General features: G+C 43.9%; 1 protein-coding gene across 1 annotated transcript; it reads left to right on the top strand.

Annotated features, from left to right (window-relative positions):
• The first annotated feature begins 3110 nt into the window (after positions 1-3110).
• On the top strand, positions 3111-12826 carry UPK3A (uroplakin 3A). The gene is made up of 6 exons (XM_084617618.1): positions 3111-3186; positions 4051-4206; positions 7483-7762; positions 8554-8636; positions 9895-10027; positions 11040-12826. The coding sequence occupies exons 1-6, from the start codon at positions 3132-3134 to the stop codon at positions 11140-11142; spliced, it is 810 nt and encodes a 269-aa protein (XP_084473744.1). The 5' UTR covers positions 3111-3131; the 3' UTR covers positions 11143-12826.
• Positions 12827-13792: the final 966 nt, after the last annotated feature.

The raw sequence follows: 13792 nt of genomic DNA, 5'->3' as shown, positions 1-13792 counted from the left end.
TCGATTAATCTCAGTTAACTCACACGATTTACTCAAAAAAATTAATCGAGATTAAAAAAATTAATCACAATTCATCACAGATTTAATCGCACTGTTAAATAATAGAATACCAATTGAAATTTATTAAATATTTTGGATGTTTTTCTACATTTTCATATAGTATTCTGTATTGTAATTGAAATAAAATTATATATTGTTTATTACAAATATTTGCACTGTAAAAATGATAAACAAAAGAAATAGTATTTTTCAATTCACCTCATACAAGTACTGTTGTGCAATCTCTTTGTCGTGAAAGTGCAACTTACAAATGTAGATTTTTTTTTGTTACATAACTTCACTCAAAAACAAAACAATGTAAAACTTCAGAGCCAACAGGTACACTCAGTCCAACTTCTTGTTCAGCTTGTGTGTTTTCAGCTACACTGAAAGATAAGATGACTTCATATTAAACTAAACCTGAATAAATCTGAATAAATAAATCTCCCTGTATTTCTCCTTATGAAAAATAATGAATAAGGCCCCTATCCTGAAAACACTTGCACAGGTGCTTAACTTTGCTACTATGAGCAGTCCCGTTGAAATCAGTGGAACTGCTCATGGTAGTAAAATTAAGCACCTGTATAAGTCTTTGCAGCATCAGGGCCTAAGGAACAGATACCACAATCCTCACTCAGGCAGAACTCTGCGGGATTTATCTGTTTGATCATCACAAATCAAAGCAAATTATTATTATTATTGTAAAACTGAAATTAATATGAACGCTTTTTCTGGGACTTAATTTGTTGATTTTTGTTTTACTTTTATTCTTATTTGATTTTTTGTTAAAATGCAGGAAAATGTACCGTGGGGAATAATCATTCAGTGATAATGGTGCACGAGATGAAATAGAGGATTTTTCATCTCTGATTTCCTTGATTCCCTCACTTTATTTGGAAATTCTGCAAATGATGTGTCTGACTCCACACTCCTGAGCTTATCAAAACTCACACTGGGAGTATTACCTGAGTGAGGAATTTGAGATCAGCTTTAAAAGGGCTAGTTGTTTAAGAAAGCACTGGCTTGACTGAAGGATGAAGGGAACCTGGGGTTCAGTAAACTCTGTTTCTGCTGATTATTCAGAATTTTTTTCATTTTTGGCCTTCTTCCCTATGTATTATATGTATTGTCTTATGTTATACATTAATGGACAAAAATGCTCTTTAGCAGATCAATAAAAAGGTTGTGGAAACAAATCTCCCAGTGCAAATGTTATCAAATAGCATCACAGAAAATAAAAGTCAGAGGGATGAATTCTCTTCTCGTGTATCTTTACTGAATTCAGTGGAGCTGTTCTAGCACAGAATTTGGCCCAGAATACATTACTGTGTTGTAAGAAACACTGGGACAGAGTCTGGTCACACAGATACCAACGTAAATTAGGAATAACTCCCTGTAGTCAGTGTAGTTATATCGGGGTAGGCAACCTATGGCACGCGTGCCAAAGGCGGCACACGAGCTGATTTTCAGTGGCACTCAGACTGCCCGGGTCCTGGCCACCAGTCCCAGGGGCTCCGCTGCTGGCCTGCAGTACCATTCGCCGGCAGTACCATTCGTCCGGAGGGCTCTGCTGCCGGCCCGGGGTCCGGAGCTTGGCGGGCCGCACAAAAGAACCCCGCAGGCTGCATGCGGCCCACAGGCCACGTGTTTGAGACCCCTGCACTAAACTGATAAGATCTGCATTTTAATTTAATTTTAAATGAAGCTTCTTAAATATTTTTTAAAAAACCTTATTTACTTTAAATACAGCAATAGTTTAGTTATATATTATAGACTTATAGAAAGAGACCTTCTGAAAACGTTAAAATGTATTACTGGCACGCGAAACCTTAAATTAGAGTTAATAAATGAAGACTCAGCACACCACTTCTGAAAGGTTGCCGAGCCCTGAGTTATACTGTACCCTTGTAACAGTGGTGTGAGAGGAGATTCAAACCTAATACATTTAAACTGACATACAAAATGTGACACAGAATGAGACACATAGAAGAAAGAAGCTATATTATAAATGTTTGATGACAATTTCACACAGTTTTCAGGGGCAATTGGTTTATCCTAAAAAAGTACAGTTAGGGAGATAAAGTTGGATCATAACGATAGTGGTATAAATCTGTAGTAAGTGCAATGGCTTCAAGAATAATTTGGCCCACTAATGCTGTATATTTTTTTAAGGAACTGGGATAGTTGTTTTGCTTTGTTTTGTTTATTTTAAAGTATGGGATTATCAACTCCATGATCAGAACTGGAACCCCCTATATCATCAATGACAGCAGTACATAATGAGGAAGGCACACGATCGTCCCACTTCAATAATTCAATAAATCAGGTCCAATTCTCTCACACTGGTTTGTCATTGGTGCAGTTCCATTGACTTCAGTGAATTTACCTCAGATTCACATTGGTATAACAGGAATCAGATCCATTGTGTTTTTTGTACAAGATAAGCCCAAGAAGCAAAATTCAGAGCTGGATTTTGACCCCTAAATTCATGGCTAGATAAATTCTGAATTTGGCTTCAGACAGGGGACCATTTCATTAATTAGATCAGAATCAGGATTCAGATAGTCAGTCCCTCCCCATCTCTCCCCCCAATTTGGGCTTCTTCTTAGGCCTACCTCAATCCCGCACCCTCAAACAAATGATCTCAGCTCCCTTTCCTAGCAGGTATGAAAGGGAAACAATAGGGCAGGACCAAAGCCATTTAAAGGGATGATGGAAACACCTTGCAGCTGCACCTGTGGGAGATGGACTGCGTCTCTCTCCAAGCCTTGTGAGCTAGTCCTGTTGGGCAGGGACAAAGTCTCTATCCCCGGCAGCCTGGATACACCTGTGTGTGCTGGGGGGGGGGGGGGGGGGAAGGCATGCAAATAGGCTGAGAGAGGGAGTGGAAAGCTAGCTGCTGATTGGCTGGAGGGAGAGGCTGTCCGGTTAGTTAGGGCACAACACTGCAGGTTACTTACTGGCAGGTGAGGAGATTCAGGTGTGTTCGGTCCAAGTGCAGAGGATACAAAGCAACGAGCTAGGAGAGTGATTTTAGGCAACAGCTATTCTCTAGCATAGTTTTTGTGGGGGGTTCTCTACAGTACCTGAGCATGCAGGGCCATTGGGTTGTGCTAGCTCTTTGCTGGCTAGGGCAACTGTGTGTGGGTAAGTGGTATCTGTCTGCCTGTAATCTCTCCCACTGAGATTTAAGTCCTGCTCACTTTTAGGTCTGTGATCACAAACAATTAACTGTTTTTATTTCCCCTTTTTTAATTTAAAGGCTTTAGGTGTCTTCCCCCCTACCGGCTGGGTTTTGGGGGAAGAGCTGGGATGATCAGGGATTGTAAATCTGTATTTAAATCGCTTTGCTTCAAGCGATAAAGCAGTCCCAAGCAAACTGAGTCTTGTCTTTCTTCTGAGTTAGTCTGGTGTTTGAAGTAGTAGGGAAACTGGGGTGGGGGGGGAGAGTGAGAAGCGTCACCAGACTCAGCCTTGAGTATAACGCTTTTTGCAGGGGTTGTTGCTTATACTGCCCTGGAAGACTTGGGGATGGGGTGAGGTGGGAGAGTCTAGTACTAATCCCTACTTGCGTGTGTGTGCTTTTTTTTTTTTTTTCCCCAAGACCATATTTTCAGTATTGCTCTAATCTCAAACTGCTTTTTTTCCCCCTTCTAATTCAGGAGACCTAGAGACTGAATGTACCCTCTTCTGTTCCTCTGCTCAGGGCTTGCTGAAATTGCTCTCTATTCCCACTAGGGAGGATATAATAGATCTTCCCATGAGTTCCTTACTAGCACTAACTGTATCCAGAGGTTGCAAGAAGTGACTGTATTGCTTGTGGCTTTGCTCTCTTTCCAGAAAGAAGAGTGGGGTGTGAAAGGGATGGAGCATGACTCAGAAGTATTCCCAGTACAGGGTCCAAAGCCATGTTTTATTTGAAAGGGTCTTATTATTTAAACATTGTAGTTATGTCTGAGGGAGGAGGGGAAACTGATTAAATATTACACTTCTATTTCCTGTTTCTTCTAGCTCAGAATTTGAGGCCTCAGATTGCAAACCCCAAACTTGCTACAAACAATCCTACCCTTACTACAATTGCTCTAGAGAAACCTTTCTGTATGTTTGATGATTCACTGTCTCCAGGTAGCTCCTATATGGTCTACTTGTATGCAATGGCTGACTCTGGTAAGTATCTGGCTTTATTTCCTTTCTTTTTCCTTTCTCTCCCCTGCCCTCTTTGAAACTACATAATGTAATTCTTTAAAACTTGATGACCTCCACTTCTGGTGGCAGTGTGTGTGTGACAAGTGCCCACTTGTAATTGGAAGCCAGGGCAAAGAGAACAAGGGCTAAAGTACATATAGAACAAAAGCCAGTTCCTCAGAGAGTGTAAAGTGGTATACCTCTATTAGCTTTAATGGAGCCCTGCTGATCTATACCAGTTGATGGTCTGTTCCCTGTTCTCTGCTAGGACTGGTCTTAACAAAAACTTTAGTTCTAGCACTTCAGCATAACAATGAAGTGGGCTGATATTATATTGCCTATGGCTGACTGGTCAGCATAGACAAGAACCAAGCATGTTGACTATTGTCCACTAGTCATGGGTGCTCTAACTACTAATGTTGTACATGACTGGTCCTTGTCTGTTCTGATCAACTCAGCATCAGGTGAGTTAACTGGACTGCTCAAACATGAGTACACTTTCTAATGAGGGGAAAAGATGAGGTGACTTCCTGGTGAGGGTAGTAAAAAGGATGCTTGGATTGCTGCTTCTTCCAACTTTGCTGTTAAAGGATGCAAACTGTAGGGGCAGTCAATTTAGCAACACTTGAGTGCTAAGTGGACGTCAGCAGAGCCAAGTTAATATCAGGAGGCTCGAGTCTAGGCGAAGAAGGATGAGCCTTCAAAGAATAGGTCTTAAAGTAGCAGTCATGTTAGTCTGTATTCACAAAAAGAAAAGGAGTACTTGTGGCCTCTTAGAGACTAACAAATTTATTTGAGCATAAGCCATCCGATGAAGTGAGCTGTAGCTCACAAAAGCTTATGCTCAAATAAATTTGTTAGTCTCTAAGTGCCACAAGTACTCCTTTTCTTCCTTCAAAGAATGTATGTTGACTACAAATAGTAGGCTCAACTAAGCCATGTAACAGCTTAGCAACTATAGCTGTGTCAGTAACAAGGTTCTTTCTCTCCTCAAGTCAGACACAGGAAATGAGACCTTGTGTAAGTCTGGCAGTAACAAACTAATAGCCCAGGAAATTCAATTAGCTGGCAGCCATATCCCTGGCTCCCATGGCTTACTGCATTCTGGAAGGATGGATGTGGAGATGCTTCCTTACTACTAAAGAACTTTAACTCTGAATATTTGAGAACTCCTGAAACAGACTCAACTGTCCTGGGTAGCCGTGAATGTGCTGGTATTATAGGATGTCTTAGTACTAAAACACAACTGTGTCTCATAATGGCTCCAGGCTTCTACCTGTAGAAGTTTTTCTTTTTTATAAAGACTTTCCTGACATGTGGCTTGTCTCAAAATATTCCACCTTGAAAGCGATCTGTTATGAAACTCCTCTCAAACTATTCTATCCCTTTTACATACAGTAAATTCCATAGCGTGCACTCCATAAATAAAACACATGCACAGCTACAAAGGAAGAACTTCTGCTTGGAGGAATTGCATTCAGCCATTGAAATGAGGAAACCTTTCCTCGCTACTTGTTGAACTGGGAAAATTTCTTTAAAGTTTTGTCTCTGCCTTGGAAAGCAGCATGTTTCATCATGCTAAGGTACCCCATACGGTGAGGGGAAGCATTAGTGACATGGATTTAACTTCCTCAGAACACTGTGTACATTGTCTAGCCTGGGACTACTTGGCTTATTCCCTGCCATCAGAGGAACACTCTGCCTTGATAATGTGCAGAGATCCTCTACTGAATATTTGAGAAGGTAACCCTGATAGGTGTGAGGCTTGATTAGTGCCACATTATTACTAATGTCTGACATGTGAATTTTTTTTCTGGGATTACATTATGGGGTAGATGAAACTTGCCCATGAACTACCACAATACTACTTCATGGTGACTTGTGGGGGCTGGGGACTGGTTGGCAAATTTAAGTGCATTATGACATATCCAAATGCTTAAAGCTGGGCCTTAGTGTGGCTGCACTCTCAGTACTGACTGTCCCTGGCGGGCAGGAGAGGGCTGGGGTGAGTAAAGGCCAGACTATTGCCTTACACTATTTGAAATATTTGGGGGAGGGCTTGGCTCAGCTGCCTCTCCCTCCTGCAGGGATAAGTCCTGCCCCTGCTCCTTGGTACATTCACCAGTGGGTGTGGGGTGGGGCTAGTTATGAAGAGCAGCTGCATGACATGAGAAGAGGAGCAGCGGCATTTTGTGTCAGCCTCAGCACGGTGAGGGGAGAGGACGAAGTAGTGGGTTTCCCAAAGATGCCTGCTAAGGAGAAGCTTGGCCCTGGGGTGGGGAGGGATTCTGTTCCATCCCCACATACTGTGCTGTCAGTAGGGGCTGCTCCTCAGTTCTTGTGGTGGGGGGCACCTACAGAGGCAGGAATGAGAGAGCATTTGTACCCACTAAAAGTGGCAGAGGCTCAAATACAAGTGTGTTTGTGGGAGTGCAGCAGCAGAGCTTGTTGGGCTGGTCCCTGCCCCTTCCTGATTGCTGTAGTGTTGACAGCTGGCCCTCTGTGTGCCTCCTGAGAGTCCTTTGATCTAATGCTAGGAAGGACATACAGAGCCTCTGTGTGTGAGTGAAAATACCTACAGCCCTCTTGCTTCAAGGATTCACCCATCCCACCCAGAAGTGGAGCACAGAAGGCTGGGGTAGCCACACGGACCCAAACACCCACTGGGAAGGACACCTACAGGAGCCACTATTGGCTTGTCACTTGAGGGATGACTTGGTTTAATTAACCAGCCTTCCAAGCTTCCTCAGCTGTCCACTGCTGTCCCTTTTCAGGCTGTCTGGGGGCAATACACCCTGACAACTTACTCCACTCTGAAGCAGAGCAGCCCACAGAGGCACTCCCTCTTTCCCAAGGCTGTCTTGTCAGACAGCTACAGGAGCCATTGGGGAGATAGGAGCACAGTTGCTTCTTACATCTCTTGTGGTGGAGGCAAACAAGGCCTCTAAAAGTAAACTGACTCATGGCTTGGTGGGACAGGAGAACAGGTGCTACAGAAAGTGCTTTCCTCCCACCACCAGTGCTGGTCTTGGGTCTATCTCTTCTGGCCTCTGCTGTGGCTGCTGTTAGTGATGTAGCAGGGAAGTTGGGGGCTGGGGCTAAGGAAAGGGTCTGTTGGGCCCCTAAAAGTTAAAATTGAACATGGTGGGTCTGTTCGGGTACTTCCTTTTGACAAAGCTGAGGGTTCAGTGTTGACTGGGTGGATGGGAAGGGCACTTGTAACAAACGTTATGCTGAAATATCCAATCTATCTTGCAGCAAGCACTATAAGCTCAGCTGTGACTGACAATAGCAGTAAACCTCTCAACACCACTTTCCAAGACACCAACGGAGGACAACTTGGACCTTACAGGGCTGCATTGTTTAATGTGCCCAATTGTGCATCACCCCCCATGCTAGCTGATGTTGTAAATCTGAAAAAAGTTTCAGATGTCTTGAAACAATACCTCTTCAGAGTGGGAGATGATGTGACTTGTTTATATGACCCAAACTTCCCTGGTGCCTGTAACCCACCTCTTGCTGAGGATACAACATACAGGTATAGTTCACAATTCTCTTTTGGATAGGGGTGTCCTTGCACTTGGCACTAAGGTTAACTTGGTATGAAACTAACTTGCAAGCTGCACTAATTGATCATAGTGAAACTGTTCCTTTCAACTGCAGGAACAGAGCCCTCACTGCTCCATTAAGGATGGCTCTGAGTAGAGCCAAACGCAAAGATAACCTTCACTGCCCCACCCTTGCTTAAGCCCTTCAGGGCTAGTGGTGTGTCTGGGCTGAAACTAAATTAAATGGCTACCTTTCTCAAAGTTAGTGTGAGACCCTTAATCCTTGTCTTAACTGGCTCTTGTAGAAGCTATTGAATGTCTCTGAGTCAGTGCCTGCAGAGCTCTTATTCTCATCTGCTCTAGTATAATACACCAGCTGGTAATCTGACTGTCTCTTCCATGCTTTCCTGTAGCAGGGGAGCCCTGCAGCACCCAGTCTTTGGACACCATCCCAGAAACTTAGTGTAGATCATACTGAATTTAACTAGGAGACACTACTGTTGGAAGGTTGTCGTCAACTAGCACAGTTAACAAGCACACAAGAACAAACTGAAAAACCTAATGTGACAGGTGGGAGAGGATTTTGTACTAACTCTCCTCTGTTGCCCCTCTAAAACTTCTGGACTAGCCAGCCAGCCACCCCTGATTGCCTGTCTCTTTTTATATGTATCTCTAACAAAGACGTTACCTAGTCTTCAAATTTTGGCAGCTACTGGATTGGTTTGTGCCAGATTGTCAAAACATTTGCTAGAATGATTAACCTGCCTGTCTCTGCTTCCAGGTTTAAGTACCTCTTAGTAGATGTGGTTGCAGGTGTTGTGAAAGACCAAACTCTCTGGTCTGACCCAATGAAAACTAGTAGGGGTAAGTACCTCATACCAAGGTCAACTGCTCCCTCTTGGGGAAGAAATAAATATTGTGACACAGTTCCTGCTCTACCTTGATGGGTCTCGCACTTATTGGTGGATTTGCTCGCCTTGGAGCTTCACGGCAGCCCTCAGCTTGGCCGTTTTTCTGAACCCACAGTCCAAGTCGACAACTCCCGTGTCTGACCAGGAGTTGGGAGGATTTGGGGGGAACCCGGGCCCAACCCCTACTCTGGGTTCCAGCCCAGGGCCCTGTGGAATGCAGCTGTCTAGAGTGCCTCCTGGAACAGCTGTGTGACAGCTACAACTCCCTGGGCTACTTCCCCTTGGCCTCCTCCCAGCACCTTCTTTATCCTCACCACAGGACCTTCCTCCTGGTGTCTGATAATGCTTGTACATCTCAGTCCGCGTTCTCACTCTCAGCTCCTAGTGCCTCTTGCTCCCAGCTCCTCACATGCACACCACAAACTGAAGTGAGCTCCTTTTTAAAACCCAGGTGCTCTGATTAGCCTGCCTTAATTGATTCTAGCAGCTTCTTGATAGGCTGATTAGAACACCTGCAGCCAGTCTTAATTGTCTCCAGAAGGTTTCTGATTATTCTGGAACCTTCCCTGTTACCTTACCCAGGGAAAAGGGACCTATTAGCCTGGGGCTAATATATCTTTTGCTTCAACAAAAGAAAATTACTCTCCTATAGCCATCTGGCCCGACCCTGTCACAATATGCTTTAGGACATTTAGTCATTTTCTGCCAAGATGCTGGCTAAAGAGAAATTCCAGTCCTCTCTGACCAAAAAAGCTTTAATAAAGCTTAAGTGGTGGAGGTAACTCTGGAATACTACTCCTCCCCTGATGCTCTCAGGACAAAAAGCCCAAACGTGACAGACGGTTTTTTTTTGTTTGTGTAGTGGTTTGAGCTGAGGTCTGGATTCTATTTCTGCCTCTGCTGCAGTCACTAGATAGATAAATCACTTAACCTCTCTATACCTCTATTTAAAGTGTAATATAGGGAAATATACCCAGGGCTATTTTTGAGGCTTAAACTAATTCTGTAAAAGACTTCAAGATTTCAAATGAAGGATGTTGAAATGCCAAGAAAAGTAATACATGGACTTCAAAAGTAACACCAGATACTATGGGGTGGGGAAGGCTTGAGCCATTAACTTCCCTAGTTTATGCTGTTTAGTCACTCTTTCTGGTCTCTTGGCACCTCTAAATATGTACAGTCATTTTGTTTCTTCATCCCACCTCTCCTAGTAAAACAGCCTTCAACAATTGATACCTGGCCTGGGCGAAGGAGTGGAGGAATGATTGTCATCACATCAGTCTTAAGCACTCTTATGTTCCTTCTAGTTGTTGGATTTCTTGCCTCCATATTCTTCTTTGTCATGTAAGTTATCGTTACACTTCACAGTCTGAGTGCAGAACTAATCACCAAGTGTCTGACCCCTCATTATGAATGTCTCAAGCTGGGAATTAGAGCTTCTCAGCTAGTGTAATAAACAAGTGTTGTTAGGGAGACTAAAATCAAGAGCACAGGTGTCTCAACCTTCTGATCTGCACCTAAAAGCAGCATCTTCCCCTGAGAGGTAGGGTCATGACAACAGACCAAGAAAGCTAGTGACCTGTCCCTCCTACACACTAAATCACACTGTTTTACTAGAACCTTGGCCTTAGTGCTCACTTGACTTAAGTGGGTGCAGCACAATAAGTCATGGAGTTGCACTTGCTTACAGTCTGAATGTGGTCTTGCTATGAGAACATGGGAATAACTTCTAGTGTCTTGAACTGGGTACAAGGTTCTAAAGGGAGGCTGGGGAGTTGACTTACTGACCTGGAATATAGACCAAATGCTGCACCTGCTAAGGATGGTTACTTGGGCATTGGATCTTCCTGCCTCCCAAGAGATGCTAATGACAACTGTCACTCTGCAATGAGTAAAAAATTTGAGTAGACTCCTGTCAGACTCTGCTGCTGTGAATGGCCTCTTGACTTATTAGAGGGGAGAAAACTAGTAATCAAGGATCAACTTAGGCCCTGTGAGGCTTAGGGGAATGAACTCTTTAGGTAACTCTAACTTACATAGGGAGTAGCTTAAAAACCTTGACATTGCAACTGTTCTTCCAATGCGGGGGAGGGGGATATCTCATTCTTAGAACTGCTGTCTTAAAGTCCTGCATGCCATGTACTTGCATGCCATGAATCCTGCCTGACTTTTGGACTAAACAGTATAGGATTAAGTCCTAGATGAAATAACTGAAGAGAAACAACCATCTAAAAAAGATGGGTAGGTTTTTATAAAGCTTGGTGATAAGTGATGCTTTAATTTTTTCAAATCAGTTGTGTGACTGGCCTATAGCTTAAGAAACCTCCATCAGAATTAAAAGCTCTTTCTCTTCAAGCAGGGCAGCAGGAGAGGCATCCACAGAGACCACACACGAGTCTCTGACTACCCAGCAGGGTGTACCAAGATCTCAGGGCAGCTCTGAGGGAGTGAACCAGTGAGTCTTGAGGGAAAGAAGAGTCCATTACCATGGCTGAACGTCAACTGAACACCTACAAATGTACTAATATTAAAGAATTGCCCTTTTCTACTGAACTCTGAATAGGTCACATTGATTAGATACTCAAGTTCAGTAACTGAAGGTGAATGGCACAGGTGTTCTAAACATATAGTGTTCTTTCAACTCCCAGAGAATAGCACCACTATCTTCATTTGGCTGCAGTCACAGATTATGGCACCAAGTAATCTTGTCACTAGGCTCATGGCACTTCTATCCTACAGTTAACCCATTTTTTGGTTGCATACTTCCAAAAATGAAGAGTGGTAGAGAGCTCTGACTCTAGAATGCAGTTCATAGTCCTTAGTGACTGCCTGGCTTAGTGGGAGGAGAGAGAAAATGACCAAATGTATTAGTGTGGGCTAGAGTAACATACTCACAACTTTCAAGTTCATGGGGCTAGGGTTATTTTAGTACATAATTATCCTTGTTTATAGGTTAGAAGCTAAATAAGTTCTAAAGCTGAGCTCAACCTTTGATTCTTATTTAGCTGCTTTTATGTATGTGAGAATGTGATGTAGGTAAGGAAAGGCTTTATATTGAGAACAGTACTTAATAGTGTATGCAGTTTAGTAAAGGCTTGATAGCAGCTGGCCTCTGATCTGATACATCAAGCTCTTAGTACCAAAATTTCTTTTAAAGAAGGGTAGAGGCAAACTAACCACTAGAAACTACAACTGAGGGATATGGATGCATAGGGCATTAGCAACTTTCTCAGCTCTAGACAGCCCCCCTGGCACCATCCTTACAATTTTTTTCTTTAAATGGCACTTCCCTGCAATGGCCAGACTTCAGGTCTCTAGTTCTACATAACTGTGGACTAGCACTGGTATACAACACTAAAGCATTTCTCTCTTAGTAGAACTAGGCAACCCTACTTCTTATGGAAGATCTTAGCGTCCAACTTCCTAGAAAATCTGGGCTGTAAATATTCAGAGAGCTTCTACCTCTCTCCAGGATTAGTGTTCTCAACTAAAATAGTGGCTGGAAGTTATGCTGCCTGAGAGACAAAGTCACTTTTAATGAAAGCTGGGTGATGGACTATGTAGCCTCTACTATTGAGAGCTGGGATATCCTTGACACTTCATACACCATGATAGTGGAGGGGGGTTTGGCTGGTTCCATCAGCTGCTAATCCTACTATAGTAACATGAACTGTTTAAACAGCACATTCTCACCTTATACTGCTGGAAGCGAGCTGGTCATGTATTTCTTTCCTTCACTACAATTCTGTCCCACTGACCAGTATAAGTGGAAAAATTATACTACCATTGAGTTTCTCCTCCCACTAGCCTTCCCAAGTTGCACTGAATATGGCTCTAGCTTGAAGCCTTCTCATAAACTCTGTGTACATAAGCAACTCCTACTGTACCCAACTAAGTATTCATAACATTCACATAGCTGTCACTGACATAATAAATTTGTCATAGACTAGTGATGAAGTCAGTTTAAGCCTGTCTCGGTTTAGCAAATATCAATCTTTTTGCAGCCACCAGTAGAATGGGTGGCTAATAAACACATCACTGGCACAATTACCCAAGTCTTTGTTAATTTTACATTAAGATATATTGAAAAAAAACAGCATATTTTTTCTGGTTTTTAACAGTTAAACTCCTTAGAGAAGTGTACAAAGGGCATTCTTTTAATGTAAAACTTCACCATAATAAAATGTTTCTTCCTAGACATCCTACTGGCTATTGTTATATGTGTAATTCTTGTCTGTAGGACAGAATAATCCAGTTAAAGATAGGTGTGGCCTACTGCAATTAGAGTAGGGGTGGGCAAACTACAAGCCGGGGGCCACATCCGGCCCTCCAGATGTTTTAATCCAGTCCTCGAGCTCCTGCCAGGGAGCGGGGTCTGGGGCTTGACCCGCTCCACGTGTGCTGTGGCACCACATGGCTCCCAGAAGCAGCAGCATATCCCTCCTCTGACTCCTATGTGTAGGGGCAGCCAGGGGGCTCTGCATGCTGCCCCTGCCCCAAGTGCCACCCCCGCAGCTCCCATGGGCCAGCAACTGCAGCCAATGGGAGCTGCAGGGGCAGCGCCTACAGACAGGGCAGCATACAGAGCTGCCTAGCCACGCCTCTACGTAGGAGTGGGAGGGGGGACATGCTGCTGCTTCTGGGAGCTGCTTGAGTCAAATGCCACCTGGAGCCTGCACCCCTGACCCTTTCCAGCACTGCAACCCCCTGCCCCAGTCCTGATCCACCTCCCACCCTCCTGCACTCCAGAGCCTGCACCATGAGCTGGAGCTCTTACTCCCCCACCTGCACCCCAACTCCCTGCCCCAGCCCAGAGCCCCCTCCCACACCCTGAATTCCTCATTTCTTGCCTCACCCAGAGCTTGCACCCCCAGCCAGAGCTGTCACTCCCTCCCGCACCTCAACCCCAAATTTCGTGAGCATTCATGGCCTGCCATACAATGCCACATACCCAGATGTGGCCCTCGGGCCAAAAAGTTTGCCCACCCCTGAATTAGAGTGACCTATGAAAGAGATTCACGAGATAGTGTAGCATTAGCTTGCCTATTATTGCATCCAATCATTCTCCCTAATCAAAGAACTGAAGAAGTAATAAAACACCTAAACTGT

The sequence above is a fragment of the Lepidochelys olivacea genome (genome assembly GCF_965140295.1).
Source record: "Lepidochelys olivacea isolate rLepOli2 genome assembly, chromosome: 1".
NCBI classification, from domain to species: Eukaryota; Metazoa; Chordata; order Testudines; family Cheloniidae; genus Lepidochelys; species Lepidochelys olivacea.
The sequence above is the reverse complement of the archived record's forward strand: the minus strand, read 5'-3'. Positions and strand labels throughout refer to the sequence as shown.

Excerpts from the sequence above, each read along its gene's own strand:
- UPK3A (XM_084617618.1), top strand. The coding sequence starts at position 3,132 with ATGCAGGGCCATTGGGTTGTGCTAGCTCTTTGCTGGCTAGGGCAACTG. Across the intron at positions 3,187-4,050 it reads GCTAGGGCAACTGTGTGTGG|CTCAGAATTTGAGGCCTCAG; the intron begins GTAAGTGGTATC and ends TGTTTCTTCTAG. Across the intron at positions 7,763-8,553 it reads GCTGAGGATACAACATACAG|GTTTAAGTACCTCTTAGTAG; the intron begins GTATAGTTCACA and ends CTCTGCTTCCAG.